Here is a 22,853-nt window from a genome sequence, read left to right on the forward strand (position 1 = left end):
GCCTTTCCGGAGGGCCGCTTAGGTCCCAGGAGGCCCGCCCCAGGCCCGCGGTGACCACAGCTACCCTTGCATTAGGCCACCGTTCCCCAGCCCCACTGGGCTCGGCCAGCCCCTCATCTGCTCGGCCAGGCGCATCCAGAGCCCCTTTTGTCGGGGCCGGACTCAGCCATTTTCTTCCATCTCCCAGGACCGGCATGTGTCCTGGACGCCCCGAGGTCTTACTGGCACTGACCGCTCAGCCCTTCCCGTCCGAGGAGGGTGCAGGTGCAGGCTGGGGGCTCAGGAGGCCGCTCCGCTGGGGGGGTGTTTGGGAAGGAAAGTGGGGCAGGCCGGGCTGGGAGCCCGCGGCTGTGATGTGACCAGCAGAGCACAGGAAGGTGTCTGGGCCAACGCTGGGGTAGACAGACGACCCCTGCACCTGGGCCACCCCCACACCGACCTGCACCAAGGGGCCCCTGGCTGCCGGGCAGGGCTGTGGGTAGGGCTGGTGAGGTGGCCAGACAGCCGGCGTTTAACTGAGTTCAAAATATGTTTCCTGGGAAGGACAGCCATGGTTTGTGAAATCCTCGGTGAGGGAAGGGCGCAGGGCAGCACAATGCGGGAGGCGGTGAAATAATCCAGTTATCATACCAGTAAAATGCTATTATAAGGAAACACCAGCGCATAAGTGGTGACAACAGTGAGTTACAGGCAGGGCCGCGCGCCGGCCTCCGTGGGTCCGGGCTGGTCTCCGTACCCCTCACTGAGCTACACTGTCATGGGGTTAATTGCAGGAGGTTTCCACTGTAATTAACAGTAATGAATACGAAAGGATGCGCCGTGCGTGCGTGTGTGTCAACCTGCGCTGCAGCATGGTACTTAGAAAACAGCTCCGAGGGGCGCTCAAAGCAGCCTCCGTGCTGGGCGCTCAGGAGCCAGGCCCCTCTCTGAGCTCAGATGGGCACAGTGTAAGCTTGCTGCCCAGAAGGCTGTCCCGTGGTGCCTGTCTTTCCGTTCCTGCTGCTGCAGGGTTGTCTCAAGTTTGGTGGGTGTGGGACCCCGAATGTGTGTGCTCCAGGCCTGGAGAGTTGCCAGATCCCAAGCCTGTCCTTTACTCCAGAGAGGGAGGTAGGCTTCCTGCCAGGAGCCCTTGGTGGGAGAACGTGGGGCTGGACATTCTGATCCTGCTGTGGAGAATGCTCCTCCTGCTGGGATCTGGCCATGGCCTGGCTGCAGGGGAGCTGGGGAGGCCACGGTGCGCTGAGACCGCCTGGCATAACCCTCCACTCCAGCCCACCTCTCCTTGACTGTGCACCAACGACATGTTCATTTCAACCCTCCCTGTTCTTCTTGGCTTCCCCTCTGCCCACATCGCTCAAAACAAAAGGCGCTTGTCTTGAGGTGGCTGTGGAAAGGACACGTCCGGTGTGACTGAGGCTCAGGTGTGGCGTGAGCTTTTCAGCCACCCTTCTAGGGCCCGGCAGGGCACAGCCCGCCCTCTGCTGCACCTCTCGGTCTGACCTGTGTGGCGCTGGGCCCAGCAGGTCAGTGCTATCACTTTATGGGGGCGTCTGGCCTCCGCACAGGGTGGTGGAGCTGTGGTTGTGTACTCATCTCCCTTCTGTCCAGGAGTGTCCTCTGTACAGCTCCCCTCAGTGGCCTCGGGTGTCACCTCTGACCACCAGAGTGTCCGAGCCCAGGCACCAACCGAAGCTAAAGTGTTGGTTTCTGGCCACTGAAAACTGGGGGTGGGGACCTTCAGGGCCTCCTAGGGTGCAGGTGTTTCAGGGGTGGGATGGAACAGGAGCCCACCATGTGCTCACTGCACAGAGCTGGTTTTCACAAGTTCACATATCAGGACCTTGATGTCAAGTGAAGTCCTGTGCGGAGTTCTGGGGAGCTGGGCACGATGGGCAACTCTCCCACCTGTTGGTCTTTCCCGACCCTGGCGCAGCCTCTGGAGGAGCCCAGAGCCCTGTGAGGTAGTTGGAAAGGCCCGTGCAGTGTCTTGGCTCCCCTACCAGTGACTGCACCAGGCAGAGGCCTCAGGACGACCCCCCCAGCCTTCTCCCCACAGTGCAGACCCTCCCTGAGGGAACCCCCCTTCTGGGCTGAGGTCTGGCCTCGGTTGGCCTGTCCCTGTTGGGCAGCCCGGCACAGAGGTCCCACGTGGTGAGTGGGCACACCTTGGACAGGTGGTGCTCCCGGGTGGGGATGGGAGGATCGTGGAAGTGGGGGAAGCCCTAGGACCCCTGTCCTGTCCAGCCTGCTGTGGCTTTAAGCCCCTCAGCATGTGTCTGCGCATCCCTGTTCATAGGGGTCCCACTGCCTCATCACGGGGAAGGGCTCTGCAGGGGCCAGGGGCCACTCGTACTGGATAAGGTATGCCGGGCAGAAGGCACAGCATGGGCCATCACAGAGGTGACACACTTTAGGCAGAACTTAGCCCTGACCATGGATTTCCTCCATGTGGGAGCACCACGGCCCACAACCCCCAGACCCCAGCACAGTGCAGGCTGTGCCAGGAAGGGCTTCGGAGTCATCTGTGGCTCCATCTCTGCCCCACAATCTGTGCACGTGGGGAGTCGTGTCTAGAGTGGTCAGGGAGTGTGGTGGAGGCAGGGCCCAGCCTGCTTTCCTGTGCTGTGAAGCTTGGCTGCCCTCCCCACTGACCCCAGGCTCTGTCCAGAGGTGGAAGCCTCTGGGGCTACCGCGGACTATGCCGCCTACCCAGGACTAAGGCTCTCAGGGGCTCCAGGTCCCGCCCCAGCCCTGGTGGCTGGCAGGGGGTGTGGTCCTTGTGCACCCCCACCTCCAGGCCCCTCTTCCCAACCAGCCACCTTGAGGACAGCGTGGGGCTGGAAGGGCTGCACTGCAGGATGCCCCTCCTGCTCTTTTCTGGGGGGTGACCTGGGGTGGGGGTCTAGGCGGCAGCATGTCCCCACCCTCCCTCAGAGGTGGGAGCCCTGTGCTGGAGGTCTGTAGCTTTCACTCTGGAGGAGCAGTAACAAGGGCACCTTTGCGGTCACCTGGTGGCTCTAGTTTGGGGGACACCTGTGCCTCCAAGGCCTCATGGCACAGACCAGCTTCTCTGAGCACCTGAGAGGGTCAGGTTGTGTCTGAAGCGAGCGCCCCGCTGGGGACTGGCTCTGACGGAGAAGGCAGGCCGGCCACTGGGACCACCCCCGCCCGCTCCCACCTGTGTGGGCTGTGCCCTGCAGCCACTGTGGAGCCTAATGGGTTCTGTGCCACTGGCCCCAAGGCACTGCACTGCCCGCCTGGGCTCTGGCCACTCAGTGGCTGAGGGACTCTGAGACACCATCTACACAGTGTAAGGTGGGAGGACAGCATGCCAGCATGAGTCAGGGCCCACCTGGGGGTCGCATGGGAGGGGAGGGACCTCCTGGCCTCCTCTGGTCTGGGTGGTCCCTCGTGCTGTCCTACACTCTGCAGGGAGGGAACAGCACTCTGGCCTAGTCAGCCCGCCTTCACCTGCGGGGCTGGCTGGTGAGTCAGAACACACTGCAGTGGGTGGTGGGCCTGGGGTGGTGGAGCCACCCGGGCCTCACCCCAGGGATGCCAGCCGGGCCGGGCTGCCCAAGCCAGCTGCCTTGGGCTCTGGACAAGATGGAGGCTGGGCTGGGGCCAAGGCCACAGGGACAAAGCAGGGCCTGTGCCCAGCCGGCTGCCTCTCAGGGCCCGGCCAGCTTGGTCCAGGCCTTGCTCTGCCGCCTCTGAGGGGCCAGTGTTCTGGAGCCTGGCAGCTGGGAACCAGGTCCCCACCCACAGAACAATGCTCCCGAAATGCTGGCTGTTAAAAAAACTCCCCCTTTCCTTCCAGGGCCATCTCTGGCTTCCCAGGCTGGTCTGCTTCAGGCCCTGGGGGCCCAGGGTCCTAGGCAGTGGACTGGGTCTGAGTTTCCTCCTCAGGCAGATGGTGAGGGCCACATAGGTTGCTGCGTGTAGAGCAGGCACCAGGCCCTTGGGCCGAGGTGCAGTCCTGTCTGCCCTGGGGGTGGAGGCCTGTGAGGACAGAGCTCCCTCCCCTGGGTGGCCATGGCATTCTTGTGGGCCTGGCTAAGGGTGAACAGACAATTTTGGACTGGTTGCAGTGGAGGTTTGGGCTGTGGGGTGGGAGGACAGGAGTCCTGGGCCCCTTGGGACAGTCCCTGGAGGCGCCCTGGGCCCTCATGCCATCACCACCCACTTTGGGCTCAGGCTGGGCCCTAGGGTCCTGGAGGGCAGGGCTGGCCTTCCCGGCCTGCAGCAGAGGCGGGAGGACAGCCTGGACAGCCGCCTGTGTGGCTGATGACGCAGCCGGGGGCGGCTGCACGTCAGGCGAGGCTAGGAGCCGTGGGCGGTGTGCAGGAGCGGGGAGCCTGCCTCGCCAGGAATGTGGCCTCTGAGGGAAGGCTTGGCTGGGAGCCTGCGGGTGACCCCAGAGCTGCTGGGCAGCCCCTCACTTGGATGAAGGGGCCAGGATGGGGGGTGCCTGGGGAGCAGCATCTGGTGGGTCCTCAGAGCCAAGGGAGAGGGGCCTCCAGGTCAAGCCATGTGGCCGTGGGCACCTGAGGGGCTCCTCCTATGGCTGGCATCGGGCACTCATGGCCAGAGCAGGGGTGTTGCTGCAGTGAGAGCTGCCTCCTGGGCAGGGGACCTTGCTGGCCTGAGTCTGAGAGTTCTCCATGCTGGCCAAAGGTGACCTGGTGTCCGCCCCGGGAAAGGCGCTGGCCAGAGCAGCCGTGTTGGGTGAGGAGGTCCAGTGCCCTGGCCGTGCCTCAGAGCCCCAGGGCCTGCTGTTCATGTTCCTCCTGTGCGCCCCTTCAGCAGTGCCACCGGCCCCACACTGGAGGTGGCAGCACAGGTGGGCAGGTGGTCGGGAGTCCAGGTCTGCAGAGGCCAGCAAAGCCTCCTCCCCAGGCAGTGAGCTGCACGCCCTGCCACCGTGACCTCAGGCCCTTGCCCACTCTCACCCTCCCCTCCTGCCGTCCAGGTCGGGGCCTTCAGCCGTGAGCAAGGGCCTGGACGTGGCCTTCACATCCTTCCGTGGGTGTTGGGGCACATGCAGCCCCACGGAACCAGTGCAGCCCTGACCTGGACCTTCCCAGCCTCTCCTTCCTCTGCAGTGTCTTGGGGCACAAGTCCTTCTGACGTGAGCGCAGGAGACTCGCTCTTGTGTCTCTTGGCTGTTTTTGGTTTTCATCTTGTGCTGTTGAGGGTCTTGAGAGCCCTTCCACCAGCCCCACGGGCTTCCTCCACACGGGGTTGGCAGCAGGGCCACAGGCACAAAGGCACCTCCAGCAGGGAAGGGGCTGGCAGGCTGCCTGCCGCAGGCCAGCACCGTGGGGCATTTGTGACCTCTGGGGTCTCCGGGTCAGGACATTCCTGAGGGACAGCTCTGTGCAGAGCCCCCAAGGTGGGGGTGCCACCAGGGTGTTTGGTAGAGAGGCAGACCCTGCAGTGGCATTTGTGACCTCTGGGGTCTCCGGGTCAGGACATTCCTGAGGGACAGCTCCGTGCAGAGCCCCCAAGGTGGGGGTGCCACCAGGGTGTTTGGTAGAGAGGCAGACCCTGCAGTCGAGTAGTCACTTGGCCACATCTCAGTTTCCCCTCAGCTAAGTGGCTTGGGTGTGACAGGGACAATGCCTTGTGGGACCGTGCTTGATGGGGCTGAGTCCAGTGCTGGGCCTGACGCTGCGGCAGCATCGCCTCTGGGCAGGGCCAAGGCACCCAAGAGGGAGGAGGGGGGACAGACGGCGACTCTGCGTCTACTGCCCCTCAGTCGACGTGGTTTCTGTGCAGCTCTTGTTTGTGGTGATGGCGAGCAGAGAGAGGTGACAGGGATTGTGGCAAAGCCAGACCAGCCACTGTGCCCAGTGAGGGGACACCCAGGCTGCACAGCCCTTGGGGCTCCAAGTGGCTGCCCCATGTGGTGGGCTCTAAGCTGGGGAGAGGTTTGTCCCATCTCTGTCCCTCAACCACATGCTGCCACAGAGACCCAGGGTGTGTCCCCGCCCCGCCTGAGCTCCCACTGGGCCCTGGCCCTGCTTTCTGCCTGGCAACGGGGGAGCCTGGGGTGCAGGGATGGCAGGTCAGCCTTGGGCTGAGCGAGCTTTCCTGGCACCTTCTGCTCACAGCGTCCTTGTCCTAGGGGCCAGCTGGAGTGGGTGTGGGGCGCCACCTGAGCCTCAGCCCTGTAGCTTCTGTGACTTGCCTGGGGTCGGGCTGTCGTGGGAACTGTAAACACCAGCTCTGGCTGCACTCTGGATTGCAGCATCCTCAGACACACAAGCAGAGAGGAGAGGGTCCCAAGCCCTGCGTGCCGCCCCAGCCCCCACCTCTCTGCACCCGGTGTCTGGAGGCCAGTGGGGTCCCGGATCTGCTCAGGGACAGTGTGCACAGTCTCCCCACACTGAACCGTGGCTGGTACCCACCAGGCCCTGGGCTAGGGGCCGTTTGCAGGAGTCCTCATCTCGGCATCACCTGAGGCCTGGGTTTCAGGGTGGGCCCGAGGGTCTGTATTCCTGACATGTTCCCAGGTGATGTTGATGCAGGTCGGCGACCCACTTGGAGAGCCATGGTGACTGTAATGAGGCCGACCCCCCTCCTCCTACTTGACCCCTGACCCTGGCACAGTAGTGGGTACAGGCATGGCCTCAGTTTATCCATCGTCACACGTGGGCACCTGTGCAGCCAGCACCGGGCTGGGTGTGGGGCACACAGCAAAACATGGCCTTGGCCCTGCCTGTGGATATCTGAGCCACAGATTCTGGAACATTCACCCCATGACACACACCTGCAGGTCCAGTCTCAGAGGGGTAGATGCCATGCAGGAGGGGTGGGGCCTGTTTTAGCTCTGCCATGGAAGTGGGGGGCATTGTGTTCCAAAACCCAGTGGGGTGGGGGGCTAGGCAGGGAAGAAGGTGCTGGCTGGTTGCTCACTGGGCACTGGCTCTGCCCCGGCCAGGGCGTGAGGAGCAAGGCACGACCTAGGCTGGGGTCTGGGAAAGACCTGCCCCCTCATGGTGCTCAGGCCTCATGTGTCAGCTCCTCAGGCCACTTCTGCCAGACACTGGGTGTGTGACAGTCCTTCCTTATGTCCCTGCTGGCTCCCAGCCCCGGGCCTGGCCTCACCCTCTAGGGTGCGGGGGCTCTTTTCATCCAGTCCGAGTTCAAGTGTTCACTGGCAGTCACTGTCCTGGACACTGAAGGACAGCCAGATGCAGCAGTGACTGCATGGTCCTGGAGCTCAGAGCTGGGGTGGGGCAGCCCTACCACCCCAGATGGCCCAGTGTCCAGGGCAACTGGCCCCAGCTCCTGTCTTCACAGAACTGCTCTGCCAAAGCACGTGGCCTATGGCCTCCTGTGCCATGTATCACCTGGCATGGCCGATGTGTGGCTACCCCGCAAGGGTGCCTGTCTTCCTGCCCGGCCCAGTGTCCAGGGCAACTGGCCCCAGCTCCTGTCTTCACAGAACTGCTCTGCCAAAGCACCTGGCCTATGGCCTCCTGCGCCATGTATCACCTGGCATGGCCGATGTGTGGCTACCCCGCAAGGGTGCCTGTCTTCCTGCCTGGTGTTGGACTGCTGAGGTGGTGGGCTGTGCCCCCTGTCTGCAGATTGGGGCTCATGCTTGGTGCGCAGATGCTTCTGCCAAATGCACATACATTTCGAGTGAGACTGTCTGGCCAGGACTGTAGTCACCTGGAAGAAGAGGTCACTCTTCAAGCCCACCACCTTCATGCATGGGGTAGGGAAGCCAGGATTGGGAGCCCCTACAGCCAGGGGCCAGCCTACTGAGTGTGTCCCTGGAGCACATGGAAGCTTGGCACCCAGGGGGCCAGGCAGCCCTGGACCCTGGCACACTCTGCACAGAGAGCCCCTGGTTGGTCCATGCCAGCAGTGGGGGCACCCCGCCGACCTTCAGGATCAGGAGAGAGAGGGCCCTGCACCCCGCTCCTGAGGCGTGGAGGCCTGAGGGGCAGCAAGCTCGCGCACCAGCTGGGGAGCTGTCCAGCACTGTCCCTGCTGAAATCTGCAGCTTCTGCTTCCTGGGAGGGAGGCTGCCTCTAGCAGTTGGTCCTCAAACCTTGGCTGCAGCAGATCCCCATCCTGGCTCTGAGGAGCCCCCATCTGAGTCAGGGTCTGTGTGCCTGAGTCCCCACATTCTGGGAGGAGAGACGTGGAGGGAGGGAGGGTGCAGGTGTTACCCTCCAGCTGCCCTGCCCTGGAACCTCCATTTCCCTGGACCTGCTGGTCCCTCCTCACGGCAGCCCAGCCAGCCCTCCCGGCTCCTCCCAGTTGGCAAGGGCCCAGGTCTTCCTGGAGCTCCCACATGCACAGAGAGGGTCCTCTGGAGCCTCGGGTCTACTCCCACAGCCCCCTCCTCAAGCCTGTGGCACTGGGGTGATGGGTCAGGACTGAAAGGGCCAACCCCCCACCCCCACCCCAGGCTAGCTCAGGGGCAGGGTGGGAAGTTGACTGGAGACGGGTGACATTTGGAAGGGAAGAGGCTCGGCAGGAAGATAAGCCAGGGGTGAGCTGCTGGATTGACTGAAGAGACAAAGGGCTCGTCTCAGATTGGATGTTTGTTGACCCTAAACCCCAAATCCCCAGGGATTTACAACTAATCATAGAGTGGCACAGATAGGCCGTCCTCCAACAAAAGCCCTGAGTGGCAGAGGGCATCTGCCATTGTGTGTTTGTGCAGGGGGCTGTGAATCAGCTGAAGGTCCTACCGTGTTCCCAGGAAGCCACCTCGGGCCCTGCCTGGGGCTGCAGGGGACGCCACCCGGGGGGATGCCTGGTGGCCCAAGGTCACAGGGAGGTGCCTTGCTGTGGGCACGGCAGGGGAACCGGAGGTCTCAGCCTGCTGTCCTGGGTGCTTAGCCCATAGAGGGAGGGGCAGGCCTACACCAGCACCTCCTCCTGCCCAGCCCTTCACTTGTGGAGTCAGCTGGTCCTGGGACCTCTGCCCTCAGGGACCTGTGCACACCCTCAGGGGTCTACACACTGGCTGCTGTGACAGGATTGGTCAGCCTTGTTTTGGGGGTGGGGGGATATGGCACCCAGTTGGGTCACATGAGGTCAGTGGCGATTGTCCCCAGACCAGGGAGGCAGGATGGAGGCTACTGTGTGTGGCCACCCCCACCCCAGGCCACAGTGTCACTGGCTCATGGTCACTGTGGGACCCCCCTGTCAGGGCCCACCTGGTATTGCTCCCCCGCTGGAGCTGGGCGGGTTCAGAACAGGTGACCAGCAGGAAGTCAGAGCTTAACGCAGCTCACGCATGAGGGTCTGGGGGCAGCAGGCTGAGTGGGGGCCCTGGGCCTCTGACCCTGGGCCCCTGACCCCTCACTTTCTGCTCCTTCCATCCAGGGGGCTTCGGAAACCCCCAAGTTCACAGAATGGGCCAAGGCAGGTGAGGAAGGGCCCTGGTGGCTTGGAGCTGGCTGCTTTGGTGGCGGGGGCAGGGAGTTTATGCCCAGCTTTGACAGGGTGGATGGAGCTCCTGAGTCACTCAGTTGGGTGGCATCTGGGAACTCTCGCCTGTCTCCTCTGCCTTGTGCTAGTGCTGGGGTGACGGTGCCATCAGGGAAGACCTGGGGCCCTGGGAAGCCCTGCCCCACCCACCCCAGGTAGCTTCCTCGGGGTCTTGAGCTGACGGGGCGCTCCATCCCCAGAGAGCAGGGGTGGAGGGGAGGGCCTGGCTGCAGCCCTTTTGGTGCTGGTCCCCTTGCTGGTGAACACTGCCCTTAGGGGCATCTCTGTGCCAGAGGCAGTGAGCAGGGGTCCCCTTGCCTGGGTGACAGGAACCCGCCAGGCAGCCACTGACTCCAGGCCGGGTCAGCTCTGGCCAGCTGCTCTGTGCTCATGAGCCTTGGGGAGGCTGGTGCCCATGGAGCCTATCTGTCCCCACAGTAGGGTGGTCTCTGCCTCTGTCTGCAAGAGTCCTCCTGGGGAAAACATCCCTGCTCTGTGCTCATGAGCCTTGGGGAGGCTGGTGCCCATGGAGCCTGTCTGTCCCCACAGTAGGGTGGTCTCTGCCTCTGTCTGCAAGAGTCCTCCTGGGGAAAACATCCCCTCAAGAGCACTGGTGGCCATGGGCACATTCCTCAGCTGCTGGTTCAGGCTCTGTGGCCCAGGGACAGATTGGGGTTCCTTGCTGGGCCTCAGGAACTCACCCCTTGGGCACCTCTCCTCTTGGGTTTGGATGCCAAGCGGCCTGTACCCTGGGGGACGGGGGACAGCCAGCAGCCCCCAGACATGGCTTTCACGTTCAGAGCAGGTGTTGACCAGTGTGGATCAGGCACCTAGCCCCTCCCCTCCCCTGATCTGGGGCCCCAGGGCGGGGGGACCGGCCTGACAGCCGGGCACTGGAACCCTGGTGAGGAGACCTGGCGTGTGAGCCCGGGGACCATGTGCTGACGAGATAATGTCTGCTGTGTTCTGGAGAGTTTGGCCTTGGGACAGGTGGCCCTTCTGGTGGCATTTGGGTTCATGCTTCATAAACCAAGCCTGTGCCCAGCGAACCAGTGCTGAGACTGGCCTGGGAGTTTCCAGTGACCAGAAGACATATGTATTGAGACTTCCCTGCCTGTAGGAGGTGGATGGGTTCCAGGCCCCGCTGCCTGGCTGGGGGTGTCATGGAGGTCAGGCCAGCAGGGCAAGGTGCAGCAGGCCCCAGGGTGTGTATGGGTGTGGGGTGGGTCCATCCTGAATCAGGAGGGGTGGGACATGCCTGACCCCTGCTCCCTCCCTGGGCTTAGATGCTTCCTGGCCCCCAGGCCCGGCCCCTTTGAGTGTGTCTGGGCTTCTCTGCAGAGGGTCCTGCCCCGACTCCCAGGAGGTCATGGTTCACTGTCTCTACAGCACTGGGACTCCAGAGCTGTGACAGGGGTGCCAGCTCCCCTCCCCAGGGCACATGGTGGGGTCCCCCTTCCCGCCCTCCAAGTCCCTGACTCACTTTGGCCAATGGAGAGTGAGCAGAACTCAGTCTGCCCAGTGGAAGCTTCCAGAGCCAGTGCCCCTCCCGGTCCACTGAAGCTCAGGTGAGGACATGCCCTCTGCAGCCTGCCCCCCCTGCCCCTGGTGTCAGGCAGAGCTGCTGATGCCCAGCCCCCCTCCCTCAGTGGCTGCCTTGCCACCCGAGGCCTGCAGGGGCCGTGGGGCCTGGGGCACAGGGAGGCGCTGCCTTCTGCAGGCCTGGCTTCTCCGCATCCCCCCTCTTGTCTCTCTGTCCCATTGGGTCCCCACTTTTCCCGATGCCTTCCCTCTTCCTTGCCCTTGCTCTCCTGTCATGTCCCCTCTTTGGGGCTCCCCTCCCAGGGTTGTTGACCTCAGGACAGTGGGGGTGGGGTAAAGACTTGGTACCAGCCAGGCTTCCTCCCTGAATGGCCTGCCAGGACCAACATGGGGAGGCTCTAGGGGTCCAGTTTGTGGGGTCTCACACTCAACTCTGACCTTGGTGTCACTCAGCCTTCCCCTCCGTCCTCGTCCCAGCCCCCGGAGGAGGATGGGGTGAGGAAGGACCCCGAGGGGAGGCCGTCTGCCTGACCCCTCCCTGGCTGCCAGCCCGAGCCCCAGCCTGGAGAGCGCAGAGGCCACGTCCTGCCCAGGTTCCTGGTGTGGCCGGCAGGTCTCCGCCTCTCCCCTCTCTCTGCCAGCTAAGCAGATTCTATTCTTACCCCACGTGGGAGGTTACCTCTGGGCGGGCAGGCTCCGGGGGCAGGCCGGGCTCAGCGTCTGTCCCTGTCAAGAGTGCAGACCCCAGGGGCTCCCGTGCCCCCTCGGGCCCTCCTCCTGCAGGCTGCTGGCTCAGCCTCTGTCCACTGCCCCCTACTTGGCCTCCAACAACTTGGGGTCTCCTGGCCTCCCTCTGCTTCAGGCCAGCACTCTGCTGCTCCCACAGGTGTAGGCTGGACCCGAAATTCCACACCAAGGTGCCGCACGGTCTGGCCCCTGCCCCCCGCCGCCTGCCTCTCGCCACCTGTAGCTCTGTGCTTGCCTTTGATTCGTGCCTCCTGCTCGGCTTGGGACAGGCATGGAGCACACGCCTGAGCTGAGCAGTAGGACCACAAGTCAGAGCTGCGCTGAATGGCCCAGGATGACGGGGGCAGCCCTGACAGGAGCTGGGGCGGCCACACGGGATGCCCAGGGCCCCGCACACCTGAGGAGGACACGGCAAGGGGCGCCGAGCTCTCAGTAAGGGCCACACAGGGTGAGTGGGAGAAGTGAGCAGGGCGAGGGCAGCTCTGTGTCCTGCATGTGGCCCCCGCTGCTGGCAGTGCTTCAGGAAGGCGCGGGGCTGGGCCCATCCCTGCACAGTCCAGGGCCTGAGGAGAGGATGGCAGGGTCCCCTCCTGCAGCTCAGAAAAGAGGAGCCCTGGGGTCTGAGACGGGAGAGGCTGGGCACCTGCTGCCTCAGAGTGGGACTCTTGGGCCCACGTCTGTGGATGTGCATGTGTCTCTGCGTAGGTCTGCATGGGCAGGTCTGTGTGTTGCTGTGTGTGTGTGTGCAGGTCTGTGTGTGCACATCTGTATGTGCAGGTCTGTGTGCGTGTCTGTGTGTTCCTGTGTCTCTGTGTATGTAGGTCTGCATGTGTGTGTCTGTGTGCAGGTGTGTGTGTGTGCATAGGCCTATGCATGCATGTCTGCGTGTGTGTCTGTGTGTGTTGGCCTGTGTCTTTGTGTGTGCAGGTCTGTGTGTGTGGACCTGTGTGTGCGTGCAGGGCTGTGTCTGCCTGCCTGCGGGATGACAGGCGGAGACTCCCTGGGGCTTCCCAGGGAGGGCATCCCCAGCCTTATCACCATGGCAACCCCTCCGCCCATCCCTGGGGCGTGGAGGGTGGGGCCTGGTAGGTGCTGTGCAGGTGGAGCTGAGCAGACCTCCTGCCTGGTGGGTGGTGGTGGCATGTGTCTGGGCTCCCACTGGGCTGCCGCCTCTCCCTCCTGCCCCCAGCTTCTCAGAGCCATGCATTCGGTCCCCCTGCCCAGAATGTCCTGGGGGGCTGCACAGCAGTAGTCCAGAGCCCTGCCACCAGCTGCGCCTCCCTGGTTGCTTGTTGATGTCCACACAGAAGCTGGGCCCCTGGTCCCCAGAGAGTCCAGGGGACTCCTCCTGTGGGGCCCGGCTGGGGTGTCACCCCTCTCTCCCCTGCTCCTTGCCCTGTACAAGCTCCCCTCCCCCAGAAAACCCCTCTCATCCTTTTGGGGTCCCTCAGGCATGTTGCTCTGCAGGTGGCTTGGCCAGTGGCCTTGACGCCAACCCTCTCAGGAAGGAGAGGACACCAGCTTTAAAAAACAATCCACTTGATCGAATTACAAAATAATTACGGGATTCAATCAAAATATTTCATTGGGCTAATTTTACAATATCGAATCGCAAAGACCAGTTAATAAAAACCTAATGTGATCGTCTGACACCATTGGGATTGGAGATGGGAACGCAGCCACCTGGAGGAAGGCTGGCCCTCCAGAAGGTGTGTCCCAGGGTGCAGAGGGGCCTGGGCAGGGAGGGGCCCCGGAATCCACGGTCTCACAGCACATGCCCCCGAGGCTGCCGGGTCTCCTGCTGGCCCTGGAGCCAGGCGCACCTGCCGGGCCGCGGTGGGGGAGGCGAGGGGTTGCTCTGGTGCTGGAGGACGTGGAAGCCTCATCCTCCCCCCAGTCTTGGGGTCAGTCCTCTCTGACCTCGTTCCCACACAGCAGGTGGACGTGCCACAGCGGCTGTGGCTGGGGCCTCCCAAGTGGGCTGCACTGCGTCGGGGGAGTGAAGGGAGCCCAGCCTGGACGTGGGTTGTGCTGTCCGTGTCCGTGTCGGGCGGGGACGGGCACGCCTTCTTTGTGCAGTGGGGGTGGGGGGCCTCTGCTCTCCTGCCCAGCTCAGGTTGGGTCCTGGGCAGAGTCGGTGCTGGGGCCGGGCATGTGCGGAGGATCTGGGTGCAGGAGGCCCATCCTCCCTGTCTCCCTGTTGTGTCACACCAGGTTGGCTCAGCTGCCTCTGCAGTTGCCATGGCAACCACACTGGGCTGGGCTGGGCTGGCAGCCACCAGGCTGAGGATAGCCCTGGAGGAAAGGGGAACCCCCTCCCACGCACTCCCTCCCCCGGGGGGAGGGGTCTTCACCACAGCCGCCAGGCTGGAGGGGACCTTGGAGGCCTAGCCTGTGCCGGGGCCAGCCGTGTCTCCCTTGGCTGTGGGCCCCACGCCTGAGCACCTCCCCCCTGCAGGGACCCCATGTGCCACAGCCCTGCTCGGGCAGGAGTAGGGGGGTGGGGTTTCCAGGACCCAGTCCACACAGATCAGGACCCAAGTCAGAGTCCCCACCCTAAGGTCTCACTCTGGCTCTGCCCCGTGAGCCAGCAGTGTGGTCACGCCTGGCGGGAACCTGTAGTGAGAAGGGCCCTTTTTCTCCCAGGTCACCCGTTGTCATTCTGCTGAGCGTGCACCCGTGTGCTCTGAGTCCTTGGCCTCTGTCTTGAGGCTGCTGTCCCCACGTGATCCAGCTGTGGGAAGTTCCAGCGCCAGCTGCTGAGGGAGAGGAGGGGTGCAGAGGGGCACAGGACACTTTGGGGTGGCGGGGCCTGGGCCCTCCTGGTTGTGGTGACTTGGCTGAAACCAACCGAGCTCTTTGAGTCTGTGTGGCTCATGGTGCGTCAGGGTCGCCTCACCACAGGGCTGTGAGAGCCGCGGCCGCGCTCGGGAGGTGCTCAGCAAGCCCCGCACCTCACGGGTGCCGAGGGGCCGCGGAATCGGCGGCTGGTGTGTGCCTTGTTGGCGCTGCCACCACTGGGGACTGCTACCCTCACGCTCCTCGGGGAGCCCGCTGCAGCGCATGAGGCTTGCTTTTGTTCTCCTGGGTTCCTCGCCCCCCTGGAGCTCATCGGCTGGTGTGTGCCTTGTTGGCGCTGCCACCACTGGGGACTGCTACCCTCACGCTCCTCGAGGACCCCGCTGCAGCGCATGAGGCTTGCTTTTGTTCTCCTGGGTTCCTCGCCCCCCTGGAGCTCATTTGGGGGGTGAGTGTGGAAGCGCTATGTGCAGTCTCCCAAGACCCCAGTGACTGCCGACCCTCTCCCTTGGGGTGGGGCCCGTGGGGTGGCTGGTCCTCCAGGCAGCTCCTTCCAGTTGGGCCGGCAGCAGGCCGGGCCCCTTGTAGTGGGGACACAACCGGAGGTAGGTCAGGAACCAGCCAGGCCTCCATGGCTACGGAGCCGAGGAGGGGACTTGGGGGGCTGGAGTCAGGGGAGAGGCTTCCACTGGCCTTTTGTGCAGAAGGCAGGTGGTGGTGGGTCTAAGAAGCCAGGGCCAGCTGCTGGGGGGGGGGCTCTGAGCTCAGGGACCAGCTGAAGGGGGCGGGAAGGGAGGGGCTGGGAGAGCCGCAGGATGCTGCCTGCCTTTTCTGCTCCCATCACCATGGCAACAGATGGAGGTTTGGCAGGAAAGAGGGGGAGGGCTTGGTGGGAGGCTCTCGGGGTCTGGAAACGAGCTGGGGATCCTTTGGGGACTTGGGGGTTGCTTGCTTACCTCAGGCTGGGTGGGCTCCCCTCGCAGAGGTGACCATCACAGGATGGGAGTGTGGGCTTTGGAGGTGCATCTGAGATTCCTTACTCTGGGGCTCCCAGCCTCGTTCCTGGGCCAGTGCCTCCAACCCGGACAGCTCCCCAGCCTGGGCCGTGGGCACAGCTCCACCCCACCACCCAGCCCTGGAGGAGGGGAGAAGGCACCAGCCTCACCCCATGTGACCACTGGCCACGGGGCCACCCACCCTTGGGCTGAGGGATGCCCATCTGCAGGGCATGTCCTGGCCAGCCCTGGGGCCCCTCCTGTCTCCCCTACCCTTCCCCCTGCCAGAGAGCCCAGGCCTGACCAGCAGGCGGACAGGGGCGGGGCCGGGCTCTGCAGAGGGCTCGGCTGCTCATGCTCCCAGGCCACCTCCCCCTCCTCAAGGCCAAGCCTGAGTACCAGCCCCACCCTGCAGGCTCAGCCAGCGGGCACACTCGACACTCGCTGCCTGGTTATACCCGTGTGAGTCCACACGTGTGTGGGAGGGATGTGGCCCTGCAGGGAGCCCAGGCAGCTGTGCGAACTTCCACCAGTGCCAGGTGGGGCCCCACCCAGGAGGGCCAGCTGCGCAGTTCTCACCGTGGGAGTGTGGCCACCTGTGCCAAGTCCTTGGGCCCAGGCCCACCTGCTGGGGGCAAGGAGGCTGCTGGCCACAGGCCACGGCCACAGTGCCCAGGGCAGGCTCCCGGCCTGGCCCAGCATCGGGGCCTTCCACTCCCCTCCCCACAGGAGTGCAGCCCCCAGCCCCCAGCGCTGCCCCAGCCTGCTGCAGCAGGGGAAAATTCTAATGGGGTGATGGAGGTCTGGGCTCCTTGGTGTGTGGGGTCTGGTGGCACCGTCAAAAACTTGGGCACAGGGTAGGGCGTCTCTGGTTGGGGGTGTTCCAGCAGAGACTGTCTGTGGGAGACCTTTCCTTGGATGGGGACAGTGGCTGTGGGGTCGGGTGTGGGGTGGGCCTCCTCGGATAGCCAACCCCAGGCAGGACAGAGGCTGCAGACAAGCCCACCTGGCAGCCCCTCCACCTGGCCCCTCCCCACACACCCCTCCCTAACTGCTGCAGGCCCAGGGGTGGGTGCCCGAGACAGGAGCTCCCCCACCCTGGCATCCCTGCATCCATCAGGGGCCTCCGCAGGGCCAGAGCAGCAGGAGGCCTCAGACCCGTTCTGGCCCCGTCCAGCCAGTGTGGCCCCAGCAGGAATGTCTCTGCGGGGAACAGGGCCTGCCCCCGAGCTGTGCCCTGGCCCCATGGAAAGAAGTATGGGGATGTTTCTGTGGCAGGCGGGCTGGACACGAGACCCTGTCCCTCGCCCCTGCCCAGCAGTAACGGGAGCGGGTGGGAGGGTGGCAGAGAGCTGGGAGCGTGTGCTGGGCCCGGCCCGGGACCCTCGCTTCCTGTACCCTGCAGCTGCCCTCGGGCGGCTAAGACCCCACGTTGCCCCGGCCCTCTGTCTGACGTTCGCAGGAAGCCGCCTGAGCAGACGCGGATAAGCACAGCCTTCCCAGCACCAGGGAGGGACAGGGAAGCCACAGAGGCCATCTCCAGGCTGGCAGGTGGGGCGGGGCTTGGGCCCTCCTGGCTCCTGACTGTGGTGGGTGAGCGTGGAAACGTGGCTCGTGGCAGCCCCCTTCCCCCAGCCCCACACTCCTTGGTGGGCACTGTGTTGGTCTCCGCTCGCTCTCAAGGCTGGGGTCCTGGGCTTTGGGTGCGGGGCTCTTGGGGCCTGGCCTCCCAGGCTTCACTGCAGCCCCCATCCCGGATGAAGGGGGATGGGGTGTGCCCCTCCCTGCAGGCCTGGGGACGGTGCAGAAAGGGGACCCCAGGGACCTCCTCGGCCCCATCAAAACATCTGGGGCTGCAGCTCCAGCTCACCCACTTGGAGAAGGTAGTTAGAGGCAAAGGGGCGGCCACCTCGGCCCAGTGCTGGAGAGCAAGTGAATTTCATGGTTGGTTTGGTAAATGCTCCCATTTTATAGGTGGATTTAATTAGAATGTTTCCTATTTGAGAAAACAAAGGGGCGGCCACCTCGGCCCAGTGCTGGAGAGCAAGTGAATTTCATGGCTGGTTTGGTAAATGCTCCCATTTTATAGGTGGATTTAATTAGAATGTTTCCTATTTGAGAAAACTGTTCCCAGAAGGCAGGAGCCAGGGCCAGGCCCCTGAGTGCCGGCAGTGGAGGCAGCCAGGCTGGGGCGGGGCTTTGCAGGGTATGTGGGCATGTGTATGGGGGACCCCAGTGTGACCACACGTGCAAGACACAAGGGACTGTATGGCTATCTTCCTCCCAGCGAGCTGGCACCCCCTCCCCTTGAAGTTGTTCCCCAGCACTGCTGACCTTTGCCCCACAATCACACACCTGGGTCCTGGCACCTGGCTCTAGCAAAACCTCCCCAAGCCAGGGAGAAAGCGGGCATGGGTGTCTGGAGACTGTGCACCTGGGCTTCCTGTCCTGCCCACCATCTGCTGTCTCCTGACCCCACACAATCCTCGTCAGAGGGGGCCCTGAACTGAGTGCCAGGGTCTGCAGGACCTGCCGCATCCCCTTACTGCACCAGCCCTTCCTGCCATCTGTGGGGGCCATCCATGGTTAAGGGGCTAGGACCTCCTAGGAAGGTCCCCAGGCTGCAGGCAGGGGACTGGGACTACCAAGGACAGCTGCAGTGGGCATGCAGCCAGCCAGCACCACCTCTGCTGGGCCCCGTGGAGAAGGGCCCCCCTCCTTAGAACTGGGTGCCTGCTTCGAATGCTGGACACCCAGAGCGTACCGTTTCTGAACACCACTCCTTCATACAGAAAATTTGGTCATAATTATGTGATAACTGTGTTTTCTTGATCTGTTCTTTAGTTTTAAAACAATTGTTTATTAATTTTTTTTAAGTATTTAAACTTAAAGGTACTAAAATACTGCATGCATGAACTAAGATTTGCGCTTACCAAAAATACACCCAGGAGCTCACATTGTTTCCATGTTTTAAATTTTAAAAGCAAATACATAGAAGCTCCCAGAGCTCAGGCAGAAGGGCAGCATGGGGGTGGCCAGAGCACGGCTTCTGTCTGGACAGTGCAGCTGCTGCTTGGGGCACCCACGACAGCGCAGGCCAAGGGCACTGTCCCGCCGCAAATGACGCCAGGGCACCGGGAACTTTCTCTGTAAGGAAGAGTTTGAATCACGGGATTCTAGGAATGAGCATCTGTGTGGGAGGCGGTGTTGGTTAGAGGACACGTAGCTGAGAGCGTGCTGCCATGCAGCTGCCACAGAGAGGACGGAAGCCACCGTCAGCAGCCGTCGCCGAGCGCTCAGGCTGGCGAGGGCCACGCTCTAGAGAAGAGCACTCACTTTGTCACGGACAGCCTTTAGGATTGTTGGTGACAGAAGCAGACTGGGTTTTTTCTTTTTAGTAGAAGTTGAGATGGAGTTCGCATAGCCTAGCGTTAACCATCTGAGCGCACAATTCGGGGGCACTTAGTACGGGCGGTGCTGGCCACCACGACCTGTGTCTAGTTCCAAAACGTGTTCATCACCCGAAGGGAACCCTGTCCCCGTTAGCTGTCATCCTGACTCAGCTCCCTCCCCGCCCGTGGAAGCCACGAATCTGTCTTCTATTCCTATGGATTGACCTATTCTGGATATTTCCCATGACTGGAATCACACAGAACTTGGCCTTTTGTGACTGGCTGCTGTCACTCAGCATAGTGTCCTCAAGGTTCACCCACATTGTAGCGTGTGTCAACATTTTCTCCTTTTTTATGAACACTATTCCCTTGTGTGGCTGGACCACGTTCCGCTTGTCCGTTTGTCCATCGATGGACACTGGGGTGTCTGCACCCTGGCTGCTGTGACCAGTGCTGCAGCGAACACTGGCAGGCGAGTGTCCGCTCAGGCCCCTGCCTCCAGCCCTGCGAGCACATGCCTAGGAATGGTCATCCTGTGCCTAACTCTGGGAGGAGCTGCCAGACTCTTCCAGTAGGCAACACTTTAATTGGTTTTATTTTTATTTTTAAAGTCTCCGCAGATAGGGCAGGAGCCCCGCCCGTCGCGTGCCAGGCTTGTTCAGATTCTCGCTCCTTCCTTCGTGGAGTCCCTGGGCCGGGAGGAAAGGGGCGTGATTCAGGGGTCGGGCCAGTTATCTGTGCGGTGCCCGCAGGCGGGCCAGGGGAAGAGGGCGCTCTGGGCTCCCCGGTGACCAACAGTTCCCCTTGGCCACTGTCCCCTGGGAGGGCAGTTGTGGGAGGTCCCGGAGCACCCAGCCATGCACAGGCCAGTGCTCTCGGTAGTTCTGTTCCGTGTCTTAGTTTTTACAGATATGGGGAAGTGACGAGTCGTGAAGTCCATTGCTAGGTGGGACCTAGAACCAGGCAAAGGAACAAAGTTCATTATTGGCTCCTGTGGCAACCCCAGGCTACTTCTGGCACACAGGGACCCTCCTGATGGCAGGGCGGGCAGGGCAGAGCGCCGTGGGCCTGGGACCACCCCGTTCAGCAGGGAGAGGGGAGAGCAGAAGGGCTGTACCTGGTGTGTGGCAGGTGTGCCACGGAGTCCCAGGCCAGCGGCCCGTGGGGAGGCGGGAGCAGGCCTGAGGGGCTGCTGGTGGTCTGTCCAGCACTGTGGCCCCTCTGGTGCTGGGTTCTGTCTGTTTCAGCAGGTCGCATGCCTGTGGTAGCAAGTCACTGCTGGCATGGGACGATGCTGCTCAGCCTCCGTGCTGAAGGACGAGGTTTTGTAAAATTCCCAATCCAGTACTTTAGTAAAATACGGCAAAAATGAACACAATAAAATGAAGTGGGGGAAAAAACCCAAAGCCTTTTACAATACACGCCCAAGTACTTCACTGGGCTCATCAGACATGACTCCTCAGCTGAATTGTGAGTGTCTGAATGTTTTCTGCTACACAACCTGTCGTGGGCCTGTCCTGGTCTGCAGACCATGCTCTGAGCGGCCTGGGTAAAGATGCAGGGTGGAAGCACCATGTCCGTCCAGCCCAATGCCACCAGAGGCCGCCTCTTTGAGCCATTTCTGGTTCAAATGCTTGTGATGGTGGGCACACCCCTGGTGTCTGGGTTGGTCTCCTCAGGCGATAGCTGGTGGACCTGCTGCGAGTCATGACAACTGGGCTCACCCATCCCCCCGGTCTCGTGTCTCTTCTCTGCAAGGTGAGCGCAGTGCCATTCCCACCTCCCTTTTTCTCCCCCATCTTTCTAACAGTGACTTCCGCCTTTACTGTTTTAAAGGTTAGCATTTCTGTCCTTCAGCCACACCATGTCTTCTGGGGTTTGCCTGGCGGTTGACTCTCTAAAGTGAAAAATCATAAAGAGGGTTTCCACAGTTGTCAGCATGGGAATGTCGGTCAGTGCTGGGTTAGGTGTGTGCCACAATTACCTTTTTTGTCATGTGACCCACTCAAGGAAGCTGTGCCCATGTACCCGGGGGCTCTGCTCTGAGACCTGGTTTTTATGGAATCAGGGGCATCAAGAGGTTGCAGGTCTGTTGGGTCTTCTCTTTTCTGACATCCCATGAGTTGCTTACATTTGTGACACATTTATTTGCATCACCATGATGTTCTTGAGAACCCTTTGATTTTCCTGGAGTTTCAAGTTGCCCCTCTTTTTTCGTTGCACTGATTACCTATCTATTATAACCTTGACTTTTTTTAAATTCACGTATGTCATACATTCTATCAAGTCCCCTTTTTTCATGGCAGCTCCCTCCTGGAGTCCTCTGTCCCCTGCTCCAAACTGCTGCAGTTCCCTAAAAGGCCTCCTGCAGGGGGAGAGGGGTTCTCCCAGGACCTGTCTCTGCTGCCCCCCAGGATGTGACCCTCTGCTTCCTTCTGGTCTGCCTCCTCATTGTGTCAGGTGACTTCCTAGGAAAAGTTGCACAAGACTGCACAATTCCAAGTCTGAGTGTCTGAAGGGACCCTCACTCTGTGCTCACACTCCCTTCACAGGGCCTGGCACTGGCAGGCTTTGCTCTATTAGCTCCCAGCTTCCAGTGCTGATGAGAAGTAAGATGCCCATTGGAAACATCTGCCTTTCCCCACCCTTTTTTACATCAGAGCTCCCCAGAAGTGTTATGCTCATTGAACCAACATCTCCCTTTCTCTCCAACCCCTCTGCCTTACTGACATGACCCCTATGGTGCCAAGTCAGGACCACTCTCAGTCCTGCCCCGGCAACAGCATTTGATGCAGTGTTGCTTTCCACTCTTACTCGGCTTGTGGAGCAGCACACTCACCGGCTTCCTCTCTCCCCCACCGTCTGCTCCTCCCAGGCCACTCTGCCACATCCTCCCCATCTCACAGCCTCTGAGCGCGGGAGCAGCAGGGGCCCCCTTCTCAGTCAGCAGTCACTCTGGGTGACCTCATCCACTCCCAGCAGCTTGGCACTGGCCTGATCTGTCTTTTCATATGTTCACTTCTGACCGGACACAAAGTATGTTTCTTATAAATATCATACACTTGGGTCTGGGATTCCCCTTCCCCTAGTCAAACTGTTCTTTAGTTGGAGTCTTTAGGCCGTTTACACTTAATGTAATCGCGCGTGTTTGGCTCAAGTCTGCCAGCGTTCTGTTTGTTTTCCATTTGTCCCATCTGTTCTCTGTGTGTTTGTTCCTCCTTTCCTGTTGTCTTTTGCATCAACCATGTATTTTTTAGTAATTCCACTTCCCGTCCTCTGCATTAAGCTACACCTGTTTCATTATTCCTTTAGTTATTACTCTAGAGCAGTGATTCTCAAAGTCTTAAACCACTGACCCCTTGGGCCCCCTGAGCCTTACTGAGGTCCATGAAGCCAAACTGTTTTTATGATATTATAGAGTATGATTTGCCTCAACACAGTGGAGTTTTCTAGAGGCTCATGTTATGTCTTCTTTCAAGGCAGATATTAATGAGATTTTCAACAATGTAAAGCAGTGCCATTCTCAGTAATTCTTATTTGTTTTGGAAATATATGGTTATTTTTCAAAATAAAATGTGTTATGTTTACGGATAATTAATGTATGCATAATGGGTTTAGTTTTTTAATGAATCCATAAATATTTGTAAAATTTGTTTTAATTTCTAATACAATAAATATTGGCAGATATAACCACATAAATAAAAGCCCTTTGGTAATTGTTAAGAGTGTAAATGAGTCCCAAGACCATGAAGGCTGAGGACTTGCAGTTGTGGACTACAGTGCTAGCTAAGTTAGATGCAGGGAGTGTCTCATTCCACCAGCACCCCTCCACCCTGCAGGCTGCAGGCCATGAGGGCGTTATGTCTGCAGTTATGTGTCTGATGATGCTTTGTTGCTGTATTTGCAGGATTGGTCC

At 61.2% G+C, this 22,853-nt stretch overlaps 1 protein-coding gene across 1 annotated transcript in view; it reads left to right on the forward strand.

Annotated features, from left to right (window-relative positions):
• Positions 1-22,853, forward strand: part of BRSK2 (BR serine/threonine kinase 2) — a 75,333-nt gene that overhangs the window by 16,197 nt on the left and 36,283 nt on the right. The window contains exons 4-5 of the mRNA XM_008584818.1: positions 4,678-4,843; positions 4,973-5,025. Coding sequence (XP_008583040.1) covers positions 4,678-4,843; positions 4,973-5,025 — 219 coding nt within the window. The remainder of the gene's footprint in view (positions 1-4,677; positions 4,844-4,972; positions 5,026-22,853) is intronic.

Source organism: Galeopterus variegatus, unplaced genomic scaffold (genome assembly GCF_000696425.1).
Source record: "Galeopterus variegatus unplaced genomic scaffold, G_variegatus-3.0.2 Scaffold3381, whole genome shotgun sequence".
In the NCBI taxonomy this organism is placed as follows: Eukaryota; Metazoa; Chordata; class Mammalia; order Dermoptera; family Cynocephalidae; genus Galeopterus; species Galeopterus variegatus.